The sequence below is a fragment of the Brassica napus genome, chromosome A8, assembly GCF_020379485.1.
Source record: "Brassica napus cultivar Da-Ae chromosome A8, Da-Ae, whole genome shotgun sequence".
NCBI classification, from domain to species: domain Eukaryota; kingdom Viridiplantae; phylum Streptophyta; class Magnoliopsida; order Brassicales; family Brassicaceae; genus Brassica; species Brassica napus.
Window position 1 is genome coordinate 730,630 of NC_063441.1, and position 25,024 is coordinate 755,653.

Consider the following 25,024-nt stretch of genomic DNA (forward strand, 5'->3'; position numbering starts at 1 on the left):
TGATGCATTTTGAATATTGATACATATATTTAAGAAAATGATATTTTCATGTTTGTTAATTTATTTATGTTTCATAATATATTTATACTTATATTAAATTTAAAGTTAATATATCTTTTAAATATATATAGGCCCATTATTAGTAGATCTATTTAGGTGTATTTGTAGGCCCAAAACCAAAAGACCTAAATGCCATTAATGAATTTAATTAATCCTTTGTAAAAATAAGGGTATTTTTGAGAAAAGTGTAATTTTCATTAAGGGAATGATCCTCTTTTAATGGTATTGATTGAATCTATTTTACTAATGTGTCTTAACCAAGATGAGGATGCTATTACATTATGAATGTTATATAATATTTCTTGAAATATAATTTGTTACTTAATAAATTGTAGTGAATATATGGAATATTGGAATCGGTTTTGAAGATATTCATTTACTCATTATGATTAGAGTTATGAAGCAATTGATTTCCGAACTAAATGTTAAGTTTCTCTTTAAAAATGAAATCAATTTGAAATTTTAGCCAAATCCTTGAATAGATAGATGTATAGTGAAGATTAACCAAATGCATTAACAATGAGTAGAGCACTTGAATCTATTTTACTAAATATTACAACTGAGAAAACATGCTCTCAAACTAAACTTTAAACATGTATAAACATAAGTTTGTTGCATAATAATGAACTTTTAACAAGATCATATGATCATCGACTTACTCAGAAAGAAAACTTATTGCAAGTGGTTACTGTTGTTTTGTTGTTCTCTTCAACACAAACATGTTATTTGTTCCCACACTGTTCCAAACTTCCACTTTTAAGTTGAAACAGAGAGGTAAAGAGGTTTCGTCAGAGACCCGCGCTTGGATCACCGGAATTTGCAGCCACGACTCCAACTTCTTTGCCGTAGCTTGCTTCTTCTCCTGGAAAAGCAACTGAGTCACCATTTAGGCCGTCAACAATCTCGTCAATCTTCTTGAACTGGTATGGCCACTTGCTATTATACAGAAACTGCCTCAGATCGAACCTGTTGTCCTCTGGAGAGTAACTCTGCAACAAGAGAACCCCTATTGAGTTTTCTCTCACTCGTGACAGTTTCAAAACATGTATCAGACAAGTTTCTGTTCAGTAGCAGTACCTCAGCGTGGTAGGACGGTGTGAGGACAGTCATCTTGTGTCGATTGATCGAATAATACTTGAAGAAGTACTTCACTTTCTCAGCTACTTCTGCTGGGCTTAGCTTTGTTCCCCACTTGTAACATAGATTCTGCAGAATCATTACAAAACAATTATAGTCTCAGTGCATCATGGTTTAGTACATTTGTCTAAAGATCAGAACTCAAACCTTGAACATGGAAACTGGGCCACACCGGAATATCTTCCTCATCCTTCCATAGACTGAGAGCTCTTCATATGTCATTCCCATGTCGACTTCATCAAGCTGTTTTCACAACACAAGATGTCTGAATAAACACTTCAGCTGTAGAAACTAGGGCTGGGATTTTGAACCGAACCGGCCAAACTGAAATTTTCAGTTAGTTCGGTTTGATTCAGTAGGATTTATAAAAAGTTTGGTTTTTGGTTCGGTTCAGCAAATATAATCAAAACATACCAAATTTCAAACCAAATAACCAAACTAACCGAATTTAACCAAACTTATCCGAAATTTTAATAAAAAATTAAACAAAAATATGACCAACTAAAAAACTTTGATAGGATTTTCAAAAACCGAACTAACCAAATACCAAACTTTATTTTGGATTAGTTCAGTAAGTTTATGTTGAACCAAACTACCCGCCTAATAGAGACTCCCAAACAGTTTTGTTATTACCTGAGAATAGTCAGAACGAATGGGCTCAAGCTCAGCTGTTGGTGGAGCAGCTTCTATCTCTGCCAAGGACTGATAACCGAGATTCGTTGCAGCCCATCTTAGGAACAACCTCAGATCCTGTTTACTAATACTTCCTATGGGGTTTATGTCTGCTGAGCTACAATCATACTGTTTCAACCAAAAGAGTGTATTTACATTAACAATCTATGTAGCAGTAAAAAGAGATAAGTCCCCATCACCTTTGTCAGGTAACCACGAAGTCCTTCATCAACATTGGAGCTGCCTAGAACAAGGTAAAAGCCTGGTTTGCTATGAACCCAAGGCAAGAGAGACGCTAACATAAACGCTAACACCATTCTCATCCGTGCTTGAATGTTCTGCAACCCAAGATTCTCAACGTTTGATCCTCCATCAACCTGTACACGACAAAACCCATAACCATTTCATTTCATTATCATCAAGTTTGGATTGTTGATCCAGTGCTAGATACCTTATACCGAGGACGCATGCCAGTAACCGTTTGAAATAAAGTTAGAACCGCAGAGACAACGCCATCTATGCAAACATCAAGATGCCATGCACCGATCTCGTCTGCAAGCTGCTTTGCACGCATTTTTGTCGCCTCAGAACTGCAAAATCAAGATCTCAATAAGCAAAACGTTTCATGTTTGATGCAGTCATATCTTCTTTGATACTGTTAACTAAGTTACCTGTTTTCAGACCCCATAAACACAGTGTAAAATATTCGCTTAGCAAACTCTTTGCTCTCAGTAGGAAACTCTCCATTAGTATAATTCCCAATCCGTTTGGCATCAGTTTTCACTTGCTCATCTCCATTTGCAATCTCTACACAAGAAGAATATCAACATCATCATGGAAGTGTCTTCCAGTCGAAGTCGATATTCTAAATATCGGTCTAGACAGCAAGTAAATTGGTAACAATCTTCTCCATTTGATCGGATTAAACCATTTTAAATTGGTTCTAAATCAATTTAAATTAATTTGAATCTGCTAAAATTAAACAATAATGTTAGTGAAAATCCACAAATCTACTTTATTTTCTTTTTGTATATGTAATTTTTGTAGTTCATCAAAATAAATTTATAATTAAACCCAAAAGCTAAAAAATCAAATGTAAATGTAAAACATATAAAAATAAATTGATAGTTTGTTAACCCCTAGACTGGGTCTTAGGCCCAAATAATTTGTCTAGTCGCTAGTTTTATACGAAACATCTAGTTACCACCTAGCGAATTCTTGAACATTGCTTCAAGTTATTCACATGGTTGTCCAATAAGAGAATCACAACAGTCCAACATACCTTTAACAACAAGTTGGCACATGCAGCCAACAATAGCCGCCACAGACGAGCTGTCTGCTCCACCAGAAAGAGGAAGCAAGAACCCTGAAGCGCCGCTTCTTCTCAAATAGTCCCATAGCCAGCAAGCAGGACCAAAGGCTATTTCTTCTTGTGGAAAGTGGTACATAATCTACATACGAACAAGTATTAGATTTGGAAACTTTTAGAACATTCACTTAAAACGTATATAGGAAGCAGAGGAGGATAGAGAACCTTCTTCGGACTGCTTAGTGTCATTTTTAGGTTGAAGGACTGAGTCAGCCTACAGGGCACGTATACTGAAGATACTTTCACTTTACAACTTGCTTGTTCCTGAAAACTACTTATCGATCCGCGAAGACTAGCAACCGCATCTAGATCCACTTGGGAAGTGATGACCTCAACGTCCTTCAACGAGAACTGTGAGCCTTGAGCTACAACATCTCCGTTTACAACAATGCATGCACATCCATCTTCCAATTGGGTTAAAACGAAACAAATCAAGAATCAAGATGATCACTACTAAGACTATAAAAAAAAACAAATATTTCAATCCTAAGGTCTTTGAACAAACCGTAGTATAAGCGGCCACCATCGCATCCCTGTTGATTGCTGTACATATAAACACCACCACGAGCATGAGTAGCCCCCATGAAAGCATTCAAACGAATATCAAGCTTTCTTAGCTGGTGATGACTCCCACTCGCATTCATAAACACCTCCACACCGTTCAGCGCAAGCTCAGCATGAGGAGGGACTGGACTAAACAGCTCCTCACAGACTTCGGCTGCAACAGCTCTGATAAAGAAAATGTATAATAGTTGATTTTTTTTTTATTAAAGTTCTCATGGAATGTTTATAGCAGCATTATATTCAAAACTCACGTGTCGATAAACTGGATGTAACCATATCCAAAAGGGACTGATTCCTGTGACAAGGCCTCTGAGATTTCAATAGGGAGGTGAAACTCCTCGAGCTCTCCTCTCTGCTTCCAAGCCGTGAACCACCTCAGCTCTCTATAGTTTCCATCGTTGGCGAGGCACATCTTTGGTCGAATCATGATGATTCTTTTGTTCATACAGAGAACCTGACAGTTATACCGTTCTGCTCCTTTGATTACAGGCATTCCTATGCTACATAATATATCATTCGTCCAGTCACCAAGCAGCAATTCCTTTAAACAATCCCACCTGAAATAACATATTCACAGGAACATTAAGAAAATGTGTTTCCAGAAATAGTATCAAAGTAGGGATGGGATTTTGAACCGAACCGTAATTTCGGTTAGTTTGGTTCGATTCGGTAGGTTTTCTAAAAAAGTTCGGCTTTCGGTTCGGTTTGGTTTGGTTTGGCAGAAATTGGTACTTCGGTTTTAAGAAATTATACCCCAACCATACCAAAAACGCAAACCGGACTAACCAAATTTCAAATCAAACTAACCGAATTTATCCAAAATTTTAGCAAAAGTAAACAAAAATCTTACCGAAATCAAAAACTTCAGTAAGATTTTCATAAAACCGAAACTAACCGAATACAGAACCAAAATTTATTTCGGGTGACTTTGGTAAGATTTATGTTTAACCGAACTAACCAAAGTATTCGAACTGAACTACTCGAATTGAATAACCCAAACCGAATAACCCGAACTAACCGAACCGGCATGCCTATATCAAACCATTAAAGTGAGTAATGGAAACGAAGAAAAGAGAAGAGTTTACGCGTGAGTGACGGTGTCTAGCTCCAAGAAGTGATCCTCACAGCCATAACCAGTGACCTCGAGCTCGGGACCAAGCCTGATGGCGGCACCGGCAGCCTTAGCCTGGACAATGGAAGCCTTGATGTTCTTCATGTTGCATTCGAAGTCCATAGCCCATTGGTTCAAGTTACACGTCGCTACTTTCAACATCCTCATCTTCGTGGCTCAAATAATCTACTCTACAATCTGCATACATTCTATAGTGTCTTAGTAACAGTTTGAGAGACGATCAAAGCTAAACACTGAACACCTGCATCTATCCAATAACATCTAACTGATTATATCAATTTCAAAATGAAAGTGAACCAAACTTAAAGACTCACCTTAGAAACAATATGCATGATGGCAAACGGAATAGAATATACAGAGAGGGAAAGTGTTCAAACGCACCTTGCAAATGGAATCTTTGAGACCTTTAAATCTCAAATCCAATCTGATCACAAATCAGAAAATCAAATGAGCTATTAGCAATTTTATAATCAAATTTCAAAGTCCAGGAAAGTGTCAAACAAGGAACATCGTCGCTCACCTATTTTCAGCGTATGGAAGACTCAAAGATTCTCTTCTCTTTGAAGAAGAAGAAGAATCACATCGGCTCTCGTAGTCGTTCGTACACGGCGGGTTTGATCATTACTTTAGATGGGCCAGTAATGGGCTCCCTTTAAAAGGCCCATTTTGTTGGATGATTTTAAGTTTTTAACCTCCCCCAATTTCTCATCGGAAAAACGTTCAGCGATCATCATCACTCGTAGTTTCCTATTTTTCCAGGTACGCAGCAGAATCTTCTATCTCTATCCTCTTCGATTAATCCTCGTATTCAATCTGTTTCGAGTTAATTGCATCGTAAGGATTCTTGTAGAGTTTGTTATCGTGTATCTCTCTAGATTTCTAAGTAGAGTATTAGATATGTTTCTGCTTCACAGAGATCTGTTTTTATTACTGTTCAAGATTTAAAAACAATACGACGTCGTTTAATACCAGGCAAGTAGTGAGAATCGGAGGAATGGATCAGTTCTCAGGAGGAGGCAATTGGTCGATGATCCCCAACGTTCAAGCGCAGGGTAACTTCGGTACACCCACCAATCAAGACCATCTATTCCTCCAGCAACAACAGCCACAACAGTTTCATCATCCACAGCAACAACAAACCCAACAGCAGTTCCAGCCACAACAACAGCAACAAGAGATGCAGTTCCAGCAATTCCAACAACAACAACAGTTCATTCAACAGCAGCAGTTCCATCACCAGCAACACCGTCTGCTACATTCTCCTCAGCAGCAGCAGCCGCAGTCGTCTTTGCAGTCCCCTCCGCCGCAGCAGACGGTGGTTCATACTCCGCAATCGATGATGCACACACCGCAGCAGCAGCAGCAGTTGGTGCATACTCCGCAGCAATCGGTTCAGACTCCGCAGCAGCACCAGTCTTTAGCTTCCCATTTCCATCTCTATCCGGTAAGCAGCAAACCACATTATCCAGTTTTTATGGAATCATTGTGTGTGTGTCTAATGTCTGTTATTGGCAGTTGGTGGAGAAACTATCAGATGCAGTTGAAACTGGAACACGAGATCAGAACTCTGATGCCCTGGTTTGTCCTCTTGTCTTTAGGTAATATTCTGTCTAGGGTTCTTGCCTCTTGGTTGTTGAATTGTCTTGGGTATGGAACTGTAGGTGAGTGAATTGAACGGTCATTTTGACAAGTGTCAACAGCTGTTAAATTCGATTTCAGGATCTCTAGGATCTAAAACTACTATGGTAATGAACCTAAGTTTCTTTTCTTTTGGATTAGAAACAGAAGTGTGTTTCTCTCTGTTTGGTCTGATATAATCTTTGTGTGTTTAATAGACTGTTGATGGACAAAAGAGGAATTTAGAAGAAAGTGAGCAACTGCTTCAACAAAGAAGGTAATATATATAGCAAACTTGTCACACGATAGTATTGTCTCTTATTTGCCCCACACACATCTTTCTCTTACTTTGTGTTCTTAATACATCTTTGGTCAGGGACTTGATTATGGAATATAGGAAATCTATTGAAGATCTTGTCAAGATAGAGCCATAGTTCCATATTTTTCTCAAGATGTGTGTTGTATCTTTATTTACTCATATTCTGCAGTTTTAGCTGCCCATAAAGACCAATAATGTAAGCACTGAACCGATTTTTTTAATTAGAAAAATAATGAAAATGGTGTTTTTTTTTTTTTTTTTTGGTTTGTTTCAATATATTATTACAGTAGAGCACAAGTGATCATGTGTTTTGTCTACATCAATACTTGAAACAAATGAGTAAAAACCTGTGTCTGTAAACGTACAATGCATAGAAGAACCACATCTATACTCCTGGCACCTGCGACAAAAACAAGTGAATCTCTATATGAACTTACTTCTGAATTCCTCTGATCAACACAAAAAGGGGTCAATGGATTGATTTTCACCACCTTTCTCCTTTTCTCTTTGTTGGAAACTGTTTCTGTTGAAGAAAAGCTGGATGAAGATGAACCAATACTGCTGCTTACACCGTTTGTGTAACCTTGGATTGAGCTTGTTGAGTGTTACTATTGGTAGATGGAGTCATGGAGCTTGTCCTTCTTCTGCCAGTTTCTCAGTACATTAGATTCATGACCGTGGGAAGAAGCTTGGTTGATAAAGAGATCAGCTCAGGTAGCTGTTAAACCGTAGTCATTGATTTAGAATATATATTGTGACCAATCATTCTAGTTAGAATCCACAATGAAGTTTGAAAAAACATATACCGCGCCATTACGAAATTCTGGTGAGATGTCTAGTTTCACGCACATGGCTTTGGCAACGAGGTAGACAACAAAGAGAAGCCAATATATAGAGGATTCCTGCAATGAGAGAGATGTAAAATCATAAGTTTTAATGAACAAATACCTGAAGCCCGGAAAATATATCAAAGAAATTTGTCAAAACCCGAAAATATGTGAATATCCGAAAATGTCAAATTCTTAATCCAAAATTCAATCCGAAAACCCATAAAATACTCAAAATTTTATTTGAATAACCAAAATATTTTTCTAAAAATTTGAAATATAATATGAAACCCAAACTATCTGAAATCTAAAACCCTGAATCCAAATATAAAAAAATACTCATAGTACCGAAAAATACTCAAAAGTACTTAACATATACAAATTTTATAAGTAATAAAGATCTGATCGGATTTCTGGTAGAAATCAGACTCAAACCGTGATCCGCGAGTCTGTACACAATAAGTATTTTAGCGTAAAACCTGTTCTTCCTGATTGGTTTTGGTTTGTAATTTTTGGATCCGGTTAAAATTCCGAAGCCTAGTTTGATAGGATCAAACCAGGTGGTGAGATTCCCAGCATGGACTAAACCCTATATTATTTCAGGAGATCTCAATGGTAATGCTTCAACCACGCTCAATAATCTGGTCTTTGTTAATCCAAAACAAGTTGGGCCTTATTAAGACCCAATAGTGCTGCTTAAATTTTTTTAAAATAATAATTAAGAGAAATCGATTTTGTAGCTCTTCCTCTCGTGTTTGTTGTCCTCTTCCCCTCCCAGACCAGACAAGACAAGACATAAGCTACCTTTTATCCGAATACTGGGTTTTCATTTCTCGTCATTTCAAATCATCGAAACCCTAATAAATCTACATCAGGTGATTCATCTCGATCTCTTTCTCCTTGATTCATGTTTCTTTTCCGATACTCAATTCCATGATTCTTGGATCAAGTTTTTTTTTCTCTTCAGAGTTTTGTAGATTATTTATATTCTCTGATCTTGATAAGATCTTTTTTATTTTGTGTATTCGATTCATCGCAAATGATTCGTTTTTCCAGGAGAAGTTGACTCCAAAATCGATTTGAGATCCGATTATGAATATCTTATTGTATGTATTCGATCTAGAAATATATATGTTACGGTTTCACGATCATTAACTACGATGATCACGAGTTGTCACTTTCGTGTTCTGTAATGAAATCACTTGTCTTAATACGAGTTTTCATGTCGTTGTACAGGCTTCAGCGTCCTTTGTCGAGTTTGCTCCCTTGTTTCAGATAAAGGTTCATGTCAGATCTTGAAGTTCAAGTCCCCACTGCCTTTGGTAAATTTTTCAACTTAATTAAACCCGCTTTATGGTTGATACTCTTTTTAATATTAATTATGTAATAAATTGATTGGAAGCTAATTTTATTTTATTTGTATCCTGTTTGTTTGGTGCTTGTATAAAGATCCGTTTGCTGATGCAAATGCTGAGGACGCTGGAGCTGGAGCTGGAACAAAGGAATACGTGCACATACGTGTTCAGCAGCGTAATGGTAGAAAAAGCCTGACCACTGTCCAGGGCCTTAAGAAAGAGTACAGCTATACCAAGATCCTCAAAGACCTCAAGAAAGAGTTTTGCTGCAATGGCACTGTCGTCCAAGACTCTGAGCTAGGACAGGTCTGTCTTTGTATCCTCTTTTGATTACTTCTGTCTACTAGGCAAGTTTTGTTCTATATAGTCAAGCAATTGTGGTTTCTAACAAGAATACTAGTCCTGATGACTAGTTTTTTTTGTAATAAACAGATAAATATTTAAATTTGAAAATATATATACTTTATCATGAGTTGAGGATTTTCTATAAATTGTAGGTTATTCAGCTTCAAGGTGATCAGAGGAAGAACGTGTCCACCTTCCTTGTTCAGGTAGAACCATTTGTTTTTTTGTTCGTTTGAAGTTGGTTTATAGCAAAAGATTTGTGTGTTCTGATCTTAAGAGTGTTCAAGCAGGCTGGTCTTGTGAAGAAGGATAACATCAAGATCCATGGTTTTTGAGCAAATTCTAGATACTTGTTGTTCATCTTTGCACAACATCTTCAGTTTGCAGCATCAATCAGCCACTACTATTAACTATCACTTATGTATTAATTATTAATGTTCTGATATATATATTCTGTTTAAAAAAAAATCAAGTGGTTTGCTTATGAGTGTATTGAAAAAATGTATGAACTTTTCATTTGCGTTTGTAGTGTGAGATCATCAATAAAACTTGCTCCGATTTGTGAATTGACTGCAAAAGAAAGGAAAGAAAAACAAGTGCTAAACCGGAGATGAGAGGAGGTTTACGGTTTGATGCATAAACCAAAACGGTCCAAACTGGTTTTTGATCCATGTGCTCTGTGCGTGCGTGTATTATACCAACAAAAAGCAGAAACACTATGGTTAACAATTTAATCAGTAGAAAATTGGTTTGCTTATATAAATAGATTTTATTAATTGAAAGAATATTCTTTACCTTTTTTATCTCAGTGCTGAGTAGAAAATTGGTTTTTTTTTTTTTTTGACAACATAACTAGGTAACTAAATCACCCGATTCATAGAGCCAAATCGATGGGGTAGAATTGACATAAAGCATAGCTGAAGGAGAACTCCTCGCACCACGTGCAAGCTTGTCCGCCAAAGTGTTTTGTGCTCTTGTATATGTCTGATCCGGAATTCGGGAAAGAAAATCTTATTGCGGTTGAATTCTTCCAAATGTGCAGAGAAAGCTGGCCATTCTGCAGGTGTCGACACCTTCTTCAACATGAATTGACTTGGTAGAAGTAGAAAATTGGTTTATGTAAATAGATTCAACATGATTTGTAGTAATCTCTCTACTTTTTTATTTATTTATTTCAGTGCTGACTGCAATGAATCTAAAATATGTAAACTAAATTAAAAAATTACCAACCAGATTAGTTTTAAAATAAAAAATAAAATAAAGGCTAATATTTAATTAAAAAAAAAGGAAGCTACATACAACGAAAATTGCTGCGTTGGTTTTGAGTTGCAGTCCGAGAGAGAGTGAAGGAGGAGAAGAGAGAGAGAGAACGAGAGGAGCCATAGCCAATCTCCTTCCTTCTCCCTCCCAAAATTTTCAATCTCTGTCTCTCTCTCGTAGCGTTTTCGTTTACGTTCCTCTTCTCGCATCGAGGATCGGCGATTCTCTTACACCGTGAACACGCCTACCTTCGCGTTGATCATGAACGAGCCTCCCCGATTTCAGGTACATCTCGCCTCGGAGATTTTCTCCGATCTCTCTCTCTCTCTGTATATAACGTGACATTCACGTGATCTCCACCTCTCTCTTGTGTCACAAGTTATCTGATTGTCATCATCTAGGGCAAAATCGAACAACCTAATTTCAAAATCTAACACGTTTTGTTCGAATCTGGCAGTAACATTGAGGAGGTTCCAAATCAAATGGCTCGTCGTAGTAGAATTAGATCAAGGATCAAGAAGAGCCATTTCTACACGTTCAGATGCCTCAGGCCCAAAACGCTCGACGATCAAGGCCCCCACGTCATCAACGGACCAGGCTACACCCGCATCGTCCACTGCAACCAGCCTCATCTCCACTTAGCGACTAAGCTCCTCAGGTACAGATCCAACTACGTCTCCACCACTAGGTACAACATGCTCACTTTCCTCCCCAAATGCCTCTACGAGCAGTTCCACCGCGTCGCCAACTTCTACTTCCTCGTCGCTGCCATCCTCTCCGTCTTCCCTCTCTCGCCTTTCAACAAGTGGAGCATGATTGCTCCGCTTGTTTTCGTCGTTGGGCTTAGTATGGGTAAAGAGGCCTTGGAGGACTGGCGGAGGTTTATGCAGGACGTGGGGGTGAACTCGAGGAAGGCTTGTGTTCATAAAGGACATGGTGAATTTGGTCGTAGGATGTGGAAGAAGCTTCGTGTCGGGGATGTGGTGAGAGTTGATAAAGATGAGTTTTTTCCTGCTGATTTGCTCTTGTTGTCGAGCAGCTACGAGGATGGGATATGTTATGTGGAGACGATGAACTTAGATGGGGAGACTAACTTGAAAGTTAAGAGGTGTTTGGATGCTACCTTGGCGTTGGAAAAGGATGAGTCTTTTCAGAGTTTCTCTGGGATTATCAAATGCGAAGACCCGAATCCCAACTTGTATACCTTCGTTGGGAACCTTGAGTGTGATGGGCAGGTTTATCCACTTGATCCTAACCAGATTCTGCTGAGAGATTCTAAGCTGAGGAACACCACTTATATCTATGGGGTTGTGGTTTTCACCGGTCATGACACGAAAGTCATGCAGAATTCGACCAAGTCTCCTTCAAAGAGAAGCAGCATTGAGAAGAGAATGGATTATATTATATACACTCTCTTTGCGCTTCTTTTGTTTGTCTCCTTCATCAGCTCTCTCGGGTTTGCCGTGATGACGAAAGTTCAAATGGGAAACTGGTGGTACTTGCGACCAGACAGGCCTGAGAGCTTAACGAATCCAAAGAATCCTCTCTACGCTTGGGTAGTCCATTTGATCACTGCTCTGTTGCTTTACGGCTACTTGATTCCCATCTCGCTGTATGTTTCCATCGAGTTAGTGAAAGTCTTGCAAGCATCTTTCATTAATCAAGACTTGCAGTTGTATGACAGCGAGAGCGGGACTCCAGCTCAGGCACGCACATCGAATTTGAACGAAGAGCTGGGACAAGTTGATACCATCCTTTCTGATAAAACAGGAACTTTGACGTGTAACCAGATGGACTTTCTGAAATGCTCAATCGCTGGTACTTCTTACGGTGTCCGTGCCAGTGAAGTGGAACTAGCTGCTGCAAAGCAGATGGCGATGGATCTCGAGGAGCAAGGTGATGAGATTACAAACGTTCCAATGAGTACAGTCAGGACACAACGCTACACCAAACTTGCCAGCAGGACGTCCTCAGATTTTGAGTTGGAGACTGTAATCACTGCTAGTGATGAAAAGGATCGGAAGCAGACAACTGGCATTAAGGGGTTTAGTTTCGAGGATAACCGTCTGATGGATGATAACTGGGTAAATGAGCCGAATCCTGATGAGATTTTGATGTTTTTCCGTATACTAGCGGTTTGTCATACTGCTATTCCTGAGGTGGATGAAGATACTGGAAAGTGTACTTATGAAGCCGAGTCTCCTGATGAAGTTGCTTTCCTTGTTGCTTCTAGGGAGTTTGGTTTTGAGTTTACTAAGAGAACTCAAACAAGTGTTTTTATTGCTGAACGGTTTTCACCTTCAGGCCAGCCAGTTGATAGGTGAGACTGTAAATTAATCAGTTGATGTGTTTCATGTAGATGTCTAATCATGTGGTGGTTATTTTTACAGAGAATACAAAGTGTTAAATCTTCTAGACTTCACTAGCAAAAGAAAAAGAATGTCTGCCATTATCAGGGATGAGGAAGGGCAGATTCTTCTACTCTGTAAAGGTGCTGACAGGTTTGGATACATAACTTCAAGCTAGTTCCATTATCCACATTGATTATCACTTCTTCTACGCGAACTTTAATGTTTTTCCTTTTAATTTTTGTAGCATCATATTTGAACGGTTATCAAAGAAAGGTAAAGATTATCTAGGAGCTACTACCAAGCACTTGAATGAATACGGTGAAGCTGGTTTACGTACATTGGCACTCGGATATAGAAAGCTGGATGAAGCAGAGTATTCGGAATGGAACAGTGAATTTCATAAAGCCAAAACTTCTGTTGGAGCTGATAGAGATGAATTGCTGGAGAAGGTATCAGATATGATGGAGAAGGAATTGATCCTTGTTGGAGCTACTGCTGTAGAGGACAAACTGCAAAAGGGGGTATGCTATATAGGACAAACTTCATTGTGATTACCCAATATCACTCTTTCAAAAACTTCTTTTCAGCTTACTTTTTGTAGTTCACTTGATCAGGTTCCTCAATGCATAGATAATCTTGCCCAAGCTGGTCTCAAGATATGGGTTTTGACAGGAGATAAGATGGAGACAGCAATAAACATAGGGTTTGTTCTTCTTTATTGCGAATACCACAGACCCTGGAACTGATTTTTTTTTTTTTACAAGATTTATTCTCCTCTAAGACTAAATGGACTAAATGATTTGGTTGGCCAAAATGCAGATACGCCTGCAGTTTACTTCGACAGGGTATGAAGCAGATATCCATTTCATTTGCTAATGTAGAGGAATCATCTCAAAACTCCGAAACTGTACGTATCTTATGTCGAAACTATTAAAAAAGTACATTACTGTTTCATTCGAGTATTTCGTGTGATGTAGATAAAAAAATGTCTTTAATGTTCAGGCTGCAAAGGAGAGTATTTTGATGCAGATCACAAATGCCTCACAGATGATCAAAATAGAAAAAGATCCACATGCAGCGTTTGCTTTGATCATTGATGGGAAGACACTTACATATGCTTTGAAGGATGATGCCAAGTACCAGTTTCTTGCACTTGCAGTTGTCTGTGCATCAGTAATCTGCTGTCGTGTCTCTCCTAAACAGAAAGCACTTGTATGGAAAATTCCATAAACCTTCAAAACAATTTTATTAGTTTCCCAAACATTACAATTGTCTTGATTATTTTTTTGTCAGATAACAAGGCTAGCGAAAGAAGGAACAGGGAAGACAACTTTGGCAATCGGTGATGGTGCAAATGATGTTGGCATGATTCAAGAAGCTGATATTGGTGTTGGCATCAGCGGCGTTGAAGGCATGCAGGTGCTTAAACTTCTCTTCAACACAATGAGACATACATAGTCAAGTTTCGCCTATTTTTCTAACAAAACACGTTTCTATTTTCTTTTTGCAGGCTGTAATGGCAAGTGACTTCTCCATAGCCCAGTTTCGCTTTCTGGAGAGACTACTTGTTGTCCACGGACATTGGTGCTACAAGAGAATAGCCCAAATGGTTAGTATATACGTTTCAGATAATTTGATATATCACCAGACAGCATATACACTTGATCTTCATTGGTAAATGTTGCTTTCACAGATCTGTTACTTCTTCTACAAGAACATAGCGTTTGGCCTAACTCTCTTCTACTTCGAAGCCTTCACCGGATTTTCTGGTCAATCAATATTCAACGACTCCTACTTATTACTCTTCAACGTTGTTCTCACTTCTCTCCCCGTCATTTCTCTCGGAGTTTTCGAACAAGATGTTCCTTCTGATGTCTGCTTAGAGGTTATAGTCTCCCTTTATCATCTTCACATACAAAACAAAACACTTCCTAAACTTCATATCTTTGCCTCTGTTTTTATAGTTCCCTGCATTGTATCAACAAGGCCCCAAGAACCTGTTCTTCGACTGGTACAGGATCCTCGGATGGATGGGGAATGGAGTTTACGCATCCATAGTCATCTTCACACTCAACCTCGGAATCTTCCATGTCCAATCATTCCGCTCTGATGGCCAAACCGCAGACATGAACGCCATGGGAACCGCCATGTTCACTTGCATCATATGGGCAGTAAATGTACAAATAGCTCTCACCATGAGCCACTTCACTTGGATCCAACACGTAATGATTTGGGGAAGCATAGGAGCTTGGTACATCTTCCTCGCCCTTTACGGTATGCTACCACCAAAACTCTCTGGTAACATCTTCCACATGCTCATCGAGGTTCTAGCGCCTGCGCCGATCTTCTGGCTTACCACACTCCTGGTCATTGCCGCTACAACGCTCCCTTACTTGTTTCACATCTCGTACCAAAGATCGGTGAACCCTCTTGACCATCACATTATACAAGAGATCAAGCATTTCAAGATTGATTTAGAGGATGAGAGAATGTGGAAACGAGAGAAGTCCAAGGCTAGAGAGAAGACAAAGATTGGTTTCACGGCTAGAGTTGATGCTAAGATCAGACAGCTAAGAGTGAAGCTTCAGAGGAAACATTCGGTGTTGAGTGTCATGAGTGGGACTTCTTCTAATGATACAACTTCAAACTCACAACAGACTTAATTTAAGATCAAGTAAATTTTGTTTTAACTCCATTGTTTTATGAGATATTGCACTCCCTATACAAACATAACTCTATAATTTGCATGGATGGAAGTTTGCTTTTCTTACTGATGTGTTTTTTTTTTAATGTCAGTTATGCCCTTATTTCAAGTATTAACACATTCTAAAAATATTACGCATTTACAAAGTTCCTATATTGATATACCACGTGTGAAAGATTTTGTCTAGAGAAAGCACTATAATCGATACATGCATTGTCTAAAAATCAAACATGTTCATCTCTCATCTGTCCCAATTTCATTGTTTATTCCGTCGAACCTTTCTTCACTCCTTCATCTCTGTCTTGCTCCGTCGTGGCTGTCGTCCACGCAGTTGACTTGCTTCATCTTCCTTGTTCATCTACGCCATCGACTAAAAACAGAGCCACCACGAACGTCTCCGCCTCAAGTTTCTTCTTCTTCGCCGCAAATCGTCGTGTTTGTCTCGGTTCACCGGACCATCTCCCTCATCTTTCTCTGCCGATGTCGTCATGCTCGGATTCAAGCCTAGCCATAGTGTTCATCCTCGCCGTCTCTGTCTCGTTACAGAAGATATCGAACAATATTGGCGATTTCTTATGTTTTGCAACACAAGCCCTCCAACCTTTAGATATTCTCAAGGTGGCTCCAATATTTTCAAGTGTACAAATAGTTTCACAAATCGGCTCCAGACTTTTAGATTCTACATTTCAAACCCTTTAAAAACTCCCCGAATAGTCCTCGGAGTCTTAGATGTTTTCAATGTTAAAATTCAAATGACAATCTTGAGATAATTAGTGTATATTACCAGCTAAATATAACCATAAAAGCCAAGTAAAATTTTTAACCGACTATTTCACAAATTATATCATTAATTTGTATATATTACCGGCTAACTATAAAAATGTAGAGATAATTAGTATATATTACCGGTTAACAATAACAAAAAAATTCAAGTACAATGTTAACCGGCTAAACAACCATTTAATCATTTGTATTGTGATTTGTTAATGAGTTAATTTTATATTTATCCGAACATGTAAATTTAATCATATGTTTTGTGATTTATTAGAGAGTTAATTTTTTGTTTATCTGAACTGATACAAAATAACAATCATTAACTGATCAAAATAGCCGGTAAATATGAATTAAATACCAGCTAAAATGTAAAGTATCCGGATACATCAAAATATAACAATGCTAATTTAAAAATGAGACATATAAGCTATATGTATAACTGGTAATTTAAATCTAAATATCAGTTAACATATAATATATCCAGTTAAATAATAATATAGACATGTTAATTTATAAATTATCTAAAAAGTCACATTATAACCGGCTAACTTACATATCAACAATATAAGTTAAAGCTTACACTGTTGAGAAGCTCTACATTGTTTCAATAAAAAAAAAACTAGCAGCATTCAAAATTAAATCAATAAAAACAAATAAAAAATATGCAAAATAACAGGGACCAGTTTTGCAAAAACAACAAAAATGGATCCTCAACTTGCATCGATCGAACTGAGAAGATCCAACCGCTTGATTTATCATGCTCGAACTGCAGTACTCGATCCAGCCCAAAATATACAAATTGATCGCTTACTGAACATCGTTCTACTCGATTCAATCCTCTCGGCATAAGCTTCATCTCATGTGCCCACAATCGAACGACGGAGATGTGACAGCGGCGAGAAGAGAAGACACAGACACGGCAGCGAGAAGAGAAGACGCGGACACGGCAGCAAGAAGAGAAGACGCAGGCAACGTTCTGGTGCGGCGGAGATGCGGCGACACCAGTGGAACGGAGACAAATTTTTTTCATTACGTGTATATAGATATATATATAATAATATATGTTGGCTTTTTATATTAAAATTTAAACTACCTAATTAAAGAAGGGACATATGGTAAAATACTCCTAGACAAATAGTCTGACAACCATGTTTTCTAGAGCTTTTCCATTTTTGCAAATTTTACAGTTATTGTATATTTTTTCTTGCAAATCGCTCTTTCTTATATGTGTATTGAAGATAGATAAAGAAAACAAAAATTATATTATTTTTTTCTCACTATTCAAATCGTTTATATAACTAGATATTAGAAAAAAGAAAGAGGGTACTGAACTGCGTTTACGTATGTGTACACACTAATATTAATGAAAATGAAAAAGAAATACATTACAAACTACATTATTGCTACAACCATAACGGCTTTTTTGGAATTGCAAACATTTGCTGCCTAACCTTACCAACACACGAATTGTGGAACTACTACATGAGAAGGTATATATTTCAAATCCCAAATGCAATTTAATATCTCTTATGCAAACTATTTTTTTTTAAATATATCAAAAATTAACATTCAAATTTAAAAATGTTAATATTTCCTTTGTTAATTTTTTTTTGGGTTTTCGGAAAATAACCGCTCTTTCTTTAAAATTATAAAAAAAAATTATATTTTTTTTGTTTTTGTTTTTGAAAGGTAGTCGTTTCTTTTAATTAAAGTGAAAAAAAGAAAATTCGTGTTAGCCGTTTGAAAAGTAGCCGTTTCTGTTTTGGTTTTCGGGAAGTAGCCGTTGTTAGATTTCCTTTTTATCTATAAAAAGTCCACTTCCAACGATCTCACATCAGATAATCCCATTCTCCTTTCCATCAAGAAAATAATAATAATAATCAGTTTCGGAACCATGGAGCCGGAGAGCAACTTCCCGTCCCCTTCTTCTCCGTCGCTCATATCCTAATACAACCCATAGAAAACAAGATCATGTTTGTAATCGGGAGCTACATCATGTACGACGACGACGAAGCTATCGGCCGTGATTCTGATTCCCAAAGTAAACGCCGTCTCCCTTTCTCTCATCCGTAAGGTATCAAAATCCTCTTTCTTTCTCTGTTTTTTAAAATGCTTTTTGTTTTCTCAAAAGCTTCTTTTTTTGGGGGGGAAGAGGGAGATTCTATATTGCCCGGATTGATTATAAGACAAATTCATAATGTGAAAACAAGTAGAACAGCGTCCAGTCATTGATCGTTAGCGATCGTAACGTTTCATTTGTCTTTTTATACTTATGATTTACTTAGTCCACTCATAAATAATCAATCCGGTAATTTTAATCGACTTCTTTCTCTCTGTTTTAAAAATGTTTTTTTTTTGTCAAAAGCTTTTTTTGGGGGAAATTCTATATTAGTGGACTGATAGACACTAAATTCATAATGTGTAAACAAATAGAATGTCGTGTCCAGTCATTTATTTGTCCGTTAGAGATCATTAATTTCTTTCATTTTGCCTTTATACTTATGGTCATTTTAGTCACTCAAAATCAGTTCGGCAATTAAGAGTTTCCCCCATTCGTATTTTCATGGTTTCCTTTTCAAATCTTTTGCTTGTTTGTTGTGTTGTGTGTTTCTTGTTTTTTCGTGTTTGCTTGTTTGTCGAGTTAGAAATCAGTGATGCTGTGTTATGGAACTTGACATTGAAGCCTTATCTGGATATGGGTTTTTAAAGAAGAAGCTGTCGTCGACCTCTCTTCTGCATATCATACAAGTTATGTTACAAACTTATAGTTCATCGATGTATTGCGCTGAAATTAGGACTTCGTTTGATGCTCACCGTGGCCAATGAATATGTAATGTTGCCATTACACATGATGTGTTATTAATTTTATTATCTGAAGAACTCCTGCCATAAATGATATTTGTGATCTTGATGATACCATGTTTCTTTTAGACTGACAAGAAAAGAACTAAAAAGTAAAGACTATAGAAATTACATAAAATAGACTTATTATTATTTTAAAAGTATTTATTTAGACTTACACAATCATCTAAAATTATACTAACAATAGTTTTAAAACAACCTTTTATCAAAAAAAAAAGTTTGAAAGTTAAATGATATATTATTAATTTTATTCTCTAAAGAACTCATGCCATAAATGACACGTGTGATTTTGATGATACGATGTCTCTGTTAGATTGGCAAGAAAAAGACTAAAAAGTAAAGACTAAATTACAAAAAATAGACTTATTATTATTTTTAGAATATTCATTTAGACTTACACAATCATCTAAATTTATAATATATAACAAAAGTTTGAAAACAACCTTTTGTCAAAAAGAAAAGTTTGAAAACAACCTTCATTTCATTTCCAGTGTGATCTTACCAAAACTTTATAAAAAGAAGTTGTCGGGTCATTTCATTGGTACACTTTCAGGGATCTTAACAAATTTCTATACCAAAATCAAAAGTCTAAATGCAAAATTAATTAAAATTTTGTTCTATTTCAGCACAAAATACTATGGTATTGAAACAAAAAATACTATGGTTAAATGTGGAGAAGTAAATACAATCTAATATAAAAACTCAATCGAATAAATATTATATATCTAAATTACATATATCTAAACTAAAATATTATAATATATATAATACAAAATAATTTAAATATAATTGGAATATTAATAACTTTTATCATATATTTTTTAATACTTTTATATCCATGCATGAGCACGAGAATAATTAATATGTGTTGTCTATGAACTTCCTCGTATAGTTTTAAAATCCAAAAAATTACTTGACATTATCCCTCTTGATTGGTTTTAGAAGGAAAAAAATTTGCCATCCGAAAAAAAAGATGGGAGATAGTTGGATTACTCCTCGATAATTTAGACTTTCTCTCATTTATATATAAATATGTTTTAAATTTCTATTAGCTAATAAACATTACTTGACATTATTCCTCTAGATTGGTTGTAGAAGGAAAAAAAATTGTCATCCAAAAAAGAAGCTGGGAGATAGTTGGATTACTCCTTGATAATTTAGACTTTCTCTCATTTATATATAAATATTTTTTAAACTTCTATTAGCTAATAAAAATTTAATCATTTATTATTCTTTAAGCGTATCATTCTAGTATTTAATGTGAGATCTCAAATGCAAAATATCATTTCAAAAATATTAATGTATATGTGTTAGATATTTAGAAATTAAAAAATAATGTATGATATAGTTATAGTTTATAAATCATTATTTTACTTTAATTTTGAAAAAGATCACATTATCATATATAGACTCTTTAAAAACTTAGAATGAATTCTAACAATTAAAATTTACATTTAAATGGTTACCATTTTAATAAATACCATAATTTTATTATGAAAAACAAAAAAAAATTAACTCTCATAAATTATTTATAAATGTTTAAAAATTATTTATAAAAATGTATAAACTCAGCCTCACCAACTAATTACTAAATTATAAACAATATGCACTAAACTTTAAAACATAAATATTATAATATTTTTGATTGAGTGTATTTTTGAAAATTTTGTATCCAATTTAATATTATGCAAGCAATTTCTCAAAATTTCACTCGCCTTTCCATGAAATATGATTGTGTACTTCCATTTATATTTCATTAGTTTTGTGTTGGATATTCACCGGTACTTTTAATTTTAAATTTCACTAAGAACTAAAATATTAAATATATAAATAAATAAAAATCATTTTATCCATAAGATTGCTACATGGTAAACAATTAAGTTTTCATTATTTTTATTTTCAAATTTTACATGAAATTTGGTACTAATTCTAATATAATATTTTATCAATTCACTTTAATGAAGAAAAAGGCAAAAGACAACCGACATATCAATATTTGTTATTTTTATTTAGATTTGGCAACTTAATACACTTTATTATGCTACAAAACTAACAACAATTAATAATATTGTTATTTTTTCTTTGATAAAGTCATGTATTATTATAAATATTATTTGAGTTTTAATGTAGATAAAAAATCAGGGTTAACAACTATAAAGGCATACGCAGTCACTCGTTCCGTCGCTTTTTTTAGTGCAAAAACTATCCCCTTTCCTTTTTTTGATACATTCAGTTCTACATTGAGTAATATCACATTCTCCTTTATTGATTGGGTACATGTCGATACAAGTTTTTGGTTTTGACGGTGGTCCTCTTTTCTGAGCAATCGTCATTACTCCTGTTATTACAATAGTTAAAATATAACTTCAGTTTTCATATTTAAAACAGAAAATTAGTATTTTTGGTTAAAAGAGTTTTTTTTTATATAGGAAAAGAAAAACTTCAACTATGAACATCTCTTTCTTAGTCATTGATTATTTTGGGTACATTGCTAAACTCAAGATTATAGAATTCAATATACAAATTATATAGGTATATAAAATAATATGATATCACAATAACTTTAGTTTTAAATAATTGTACAATATAATAATAAAATTTAAAATGCAAATACAAATACAAATACATACCGAAAAGAAGAATTGTGAGCATAACACAACCAATAAGCGGAGGTTGAAAAGCATTTTTCATCTTTGATAATTAAATAAATGTGTTTTAAAATTACAAACACAGATAATTATATTTATAGATGAATCAAAAATTGAAACATATCTAATTTAAGCTATGTATCTTCTAAAATTCCGATATAAAAGGATCTAATTTGACCAAAATTTTTTTTTCAAAATTTCTAGTTTTTATTTGTATGATAGATAAAAAAATTTTGACTTGGTTAAATTTAAAATATTTCTTGATATACATAAAAACCAACCAATTTCCATTAAGTCACACATTCAAAAAATACAAAACAAGAACTATTAAGCCGATGGATAAATTTTTGGGGGTTTTGCAAAAATGACTCAAAACAAAACGTTAAATGCAAAATTAACCCATGATTTTTTTGGAACTTTCATTTTCTCTATTCACTTTAAAAGTTTGGATTATTCATGAAAATGCCTTTTTTTTTTGAAATTGCTTGATTTACTCAGTCATCCTTATATTCGTCTTTTATTTACAACATTGCTATTATTATCAATACACCAATAACCATGAAAAACCAATGTCAAGCTTTAAATGCACCTAAAATCAACATCTCCATTTTTATATTCTTATTTCTTACACACACAAACCATTTCCCTTTCAGTTTCTCTCTTATTTCATCCCAACTTTTTATTTCACAATTTATAAGCTTATTAGAATTACTCAAGTTCATGATTTTTTATCAAGAACTAGTGGGTAAATTTCACTAAGAAATGATGTGTGTTTGAAGAAAGTAAACATGAACCTCACTAGATCTAAGACTGATTTTTGAATTTTTACAGATCTGTTCGCTAAGAGTACAAAAGTCTCCTCATCAATGAATATGTTAGTTTTACAGTTGACTTTCTCTGTGTTTTTTAAAGACGATTTCTCTTGAAATCTTAAAACTTATTTTGTTAACAACAAAGAAATGAGAAGACTTCCACAAGTCTTTTCTGACATCTTTGAGATTTTTTTTTTTCAAAACCAAAAGTAAGCCAATATTTACAAAAAAAAAGACTTTCAGTTTGTAAATTTGCAATTGGGAAAATGACTTAAATGGTAGACTTCCAAGAAGTCTTATGTCGGAAGACTTCTAAAAGTCTTTAAAAATCTCTAGGTCAATGTTTAATAAATTTTCATTTTCTCTAAAATTAAAAAAACTTTATAATGTTTTCTTATTAATTCATGTATATTAGTCAATGTCTGAACTCCTGAATGAAATTCATAACTTAAGTTAGTGATAATTACGAAGTTAGTAATTTTCATGTTTATTAATGTTTCTAGCTAATGAGAGAATACTTTTGGGGGAGTCTTCTATGTTAGTTTTTGTAAAACTTGTATTTTCAACTTCAACATATGTTTTTTAGCTTTCAATAGTGTTAAGTAACTTCATGAATATCAACTCATGTGGCTTAATGTGTTTTCTTAGATCATAAGATATATTTTTTAAGATTTAAAATAAAATTTAAGTTTCCCGCATAAATTTTAATTTTCCGCTTATATTTGAATTTTCTGCTTAAAATTTAAGTCTTCCGAGAAGACTTCTCATATGTTTTAATTTTTCGCTTAAACTTTCGAGAAGTCTTCTAGTCAAAGTATTATATGTTTGAACTTATGTAATGTTTGATTTTTTGTGAATATGATTAAGTTTTCTTGAGAAGTGTTCTCCTTAATTTTAGTAAATTTGACTAAATTTTTGTGTTATTGTGTTTTGCTATTGAAGTTAGATCAATAACTTCAATAATGTCAAGTACTTTTGGTAAAATAATTTTGTAGACATGAACATATTTACCAATCTCTTTTCATTAACATCTCTTTAGATTTACAAAAGAATCTACAACAAAAAAAGTATACATACAAATCACAAAACAGATCATAAACAAAATTATTACATATAGAGTTAGAGAATATTCCTCCACAAAGACTTTCTCGAAGAATGATCTGAAAAGTCTTCTACTGCATTATATGTTAAAAGACTTCCGAGAATATTTCTCACAAGTCTTCCAAAACCTGACTCAGCTCTAAAAAATCTGCATATCCAAAAACGTTCAAATGACTTCAAAACATAGAAAATGAGTGGAAGATGAGCTAGATTACCTTAATAAAAATCACAAAAATACATATCCAAAATTTATAGATCTACTTTTAAATGAGTGGAAGATGAGAACCATGTAATAAAAAATGTTCAAAAACAAGATAGATTAGTAAGAAAGACATAACACAAAAAATGAGAAATTAATGTAAAATTTGGTGTTTTCAAGATTAAAGAGATTAGAGAGAGGTTGGATAATTTTAGTTTGAAAAAGATAAGAGGTTGAAGTAACAAAAAGTTATTAAAACAGACATTGTGACTTACCAATCTTTGATTAAAAGTTTTTAAAAAATCCATTTTAAAAAGATAATTTTAAATAATATAATTTATATTTTAAAAATAATAAGTATTTTATTTAAATCATTTTTTCTCAAATTATTAAAAAATAATTTAAATAAAATAAATTAAGGTATATTTAATGAATACAAAAGATTTTTCTTTTTCTTTTTAATTTAAATTTAAATTTCTGTTTTATATTTTCCAAATAACATTTATAATAAAATACATTTATAAAATTTAAAGCGAAAATATTTTTATACGTAATGTGATTTCATTAAAAAAAAAAGTTTACAAAAATAATCTTGGCATTAAAGTAAATTAACGAAAACGATATTATTAAAAAATCAAAATATACTTACCTAAGATGAAAAACCAAATTAATGCAATGAATACAATTAGTTTGATTTGGCTGAATTAGATTAAAAATAGTTGTACTTTAATTTGAAGGAATATGCGTAAGTCGATCAATCCAAATTCTTTTATTTTAAAAAAAAAGAAAAATTAAGATTTGTTTGTTGCACATATCACTTATTGTTAATTACGGCCATTTATTATGTCGACGGTTTTCTAATTCCATAAACCTTGTAACAATAATCACGAATGATTTGTGCATCGTAACAAGAAAA

The 25,024-nt window shown here is 34.5% G+C and overlaps 4 protein-coding genes across 6 annotated transcripts; 3 read left to right on the top strand and 1 right to left on the bottom strand.

Annotated features, from left to right (window-relative positions):
- Window positions 1-549: 549 nt before the first annotated feature.
- On the bottom strand, window positions 550-5,696 carry LOC106443470 (glutamine-dependent NAD(+) synthetase). 2 transcript variants are annotated; one of them, XM_013885041.3, is made up of 14 exons: window positions 5,455-5,696; window positions 5,249-5,358; window positions 4,888-5,111; window positions 4,054-4,359; window positions 3,744-3,967; window positions 3,404-3,642; window positions 3,152-3,320; window positions 2,541-2,676; window positions 2,321-2,459; window positions 2,070-2,246; window positions 1,831-1,998; window positions 1,345-1,440; window positions 1,138-1,266; window positions 550-1,049 (listed from the first exon to the last, which is right to left on the bottom strand). In XM_013885041.3, the coding sequence occupies exons 3-14, from the start codon at window positions 5,079-5,081 to the stop codon at window positions 849-851; spliced, it is 2,178 nt and encodes a 725-aa protein (XP_013740495.1). In that variant the 5' UTR covers window positions 5,082-5,111; window positions 5,249-5,358; window positions 5,455-5,696; the 3' UTR covers window positions 550-848. The 2 variants fall into 2 exon arrangements, with proteins under 2 accessions (XP_013740495.1, XP_013740488.1); XM_013885034.3 differs by having other exon boundaries at window positions 5,316-5,358; window positions 5,455-5,648.
- Window positions 5,526-7,126, top strand: LOC106443488 (mediator of RNA polymerase II transcription subunit 9). Of its 2 annotated transcripts, none has more exons than XM_013885050.3 (6): window positions 5,526-5,693; window positions 5,907-6,378; window positions 6,450-6,512; window positions 6,596-6,679; window positions 6,770-6,828; window positions 6,928-7,126. In XM_013885050.3, exons 2-6 carry the CDS (start codon window positions 5,929-5,931, stop codon window positions 6,983-6,985), a joined length of 714 nt encoding a protein of 237 aa, XP_013740504.2. In that variant the 5' UTR covers window positions 5,526-5,693; window positions 5,907-5,928; the 3' UTR covers window positions 6,986-7,126. The 2 variants fall into 2 exon arrangements, with proteins under 2 accessions (XP_013740504.2, XP_013740512.2); XM_013885058.3 differs by having other exon boundaries at window positions 5,608-5,693; window positions 5,874-6,378.
- Window positions 7,127-8,401: 1,275 nt separating this feature from the next.
- LOC106443460 (protein translation factor SUI1 homolog 2-like) lies at window positions 8,402-9,963 on the top strand. Its single transcript, XM_013885024.3, has 5 exons — window positions 8,402-8,572; window positions 8,934-9,019; window positions 9,147-9,358; window positions 9,550-9,603; window positions 9,688-9,963. The coding sequence occupies exons 2-5, from the start codon at window positions 8,983-8,985 to the stop codon at window positions 9,730-9,732; spliced, it is 348 nt and encodes a 115-aa protein (XP_013740478.1). The 5' UTR covers window positions 8,402-8,572; window positions 8,934-8,982; the 3' UTR covers window positions 9,733-9,963.
- A 454-nt stretch (window positions 9,964-10,417) lies between these two features.
- Window positions 10,418-15,778, top strand: LOC106443449 (phospholipid-transporting ATPase 6). The gene is made up of 11 exons (XM_013885012.3): window positions 10,418-10,942; window positions 11,115-12,977; window positions 13,048-13,158; window positions 13,253-13,529; window positions 13,623-13,711; window positions 13,828-13,915; window positions 14,011-14,220; window positions 14,302-14,427; window positions 14,519-14,617; window positions 14,702-14,893; window positions 14,973-15,778. Exons 2-11 carry the CDS (start codon window positions 11,140-11,142, stop codon window positions 15,669-15,671), a joined length of 3,729 nt encoding a protein of 1,242 aa, XP_013740466.2. The 5' UTR covers window positions 10,418-10,942; window positions 11,115-11,139; the 3' UTR covers window positions 15,672-15,778.
- Window positions 15,779-25,024: the final 9,246 nt, after the last annotated feature.

Excerpts from the sequence above, each read along its gene's own strand:
- LOC106443470 (XM_013885041.3), bottom strand. The coding sequence starts at position 5,081 with ATGAGGATGTTGAAAGTAGCGACGTGTAACTTGAACCAATGGGCTATG. Across the intron at positions 2,460-2,540 it reads TTTATGGGGTCTGAAAACAG|TTCTGAGGCGACAAAAATGC; the intron begins GTAACTTAGTTA and ends TTGATTTTGCAG. Across the intron at positions 1,999-2,069 it reads TTCGTGGTTACCTGACAAAG|TATGATTGTAGCTCAGCAGA; the intron begins GTGATGGGGACT and ends TGGTTGAAACAG.
- LOC106443488 (XM_013885050.3), top strand. The coding sequence starts at position 5,929 with ATGGATCAGTTCTCAGGAGGAGGCAATTGGTCGATGATCCCCAACGTT. Across the intron at positions 6,379-6,449 it reads CCCATTTCCATCTCTATCCG|TTGGTGGAGAAACTATCAGA; the intron begins GTAAGCAGCAAA and ends TGTTATTGGCAG. Across the intron at positions 6,829-6,927 it reads CAACTGCTTCAACAAAGAAG|GGACTTGATTATGGAATATA; the intron begins GTAATATATATA and ends ATCTTTGGTCAG.
- LOC106443460 (XM_013885024.3), top strand. The coding sequence starts at position 8,983 with ATGTCAGATCTTGAAGTTCAAGTCCCCACTGCCTTTG. Across the intron at positions 9,020-9,146 it reads TCAAGTCCCCACTGCCTTTG|ATCCGTTTGCTGATGCAAAT; the intron begins GTAAATTTTTCA and ends GCTTGTATAAAG. Across the intron at positions 9,604-9,687 it reads TGTCCACCTTCCTTGTTCAG|GCTGGTCTTGTGAAGAAGGA; the intron begins GTAGAACCATTT and ends GTGTTCAAGCAG.
- LOC106443449 (XM_013885012.3), top strand. The coding sequence starts at position 11,140 with ATGGCTCGTCGTAGTAGAATTAGATCAAGGATCAAGAAGAGCCATTTC. Across the intron at positions 13,530-13,622 it reads AGGACAAACTGCAAAAGGGG|GTTCCTCAATGCATAGATAA; the intron begins GTATGCTATATA and ends TCACTTGATCAG. Across the intron at positions 13,712-13,827 it reads GAGACAGCAATAAACATAGG|ATACGCCTGCAGTTTACTTC; the intron begins GTTTGTTCTTCT and ends GCCAAAATGCAG.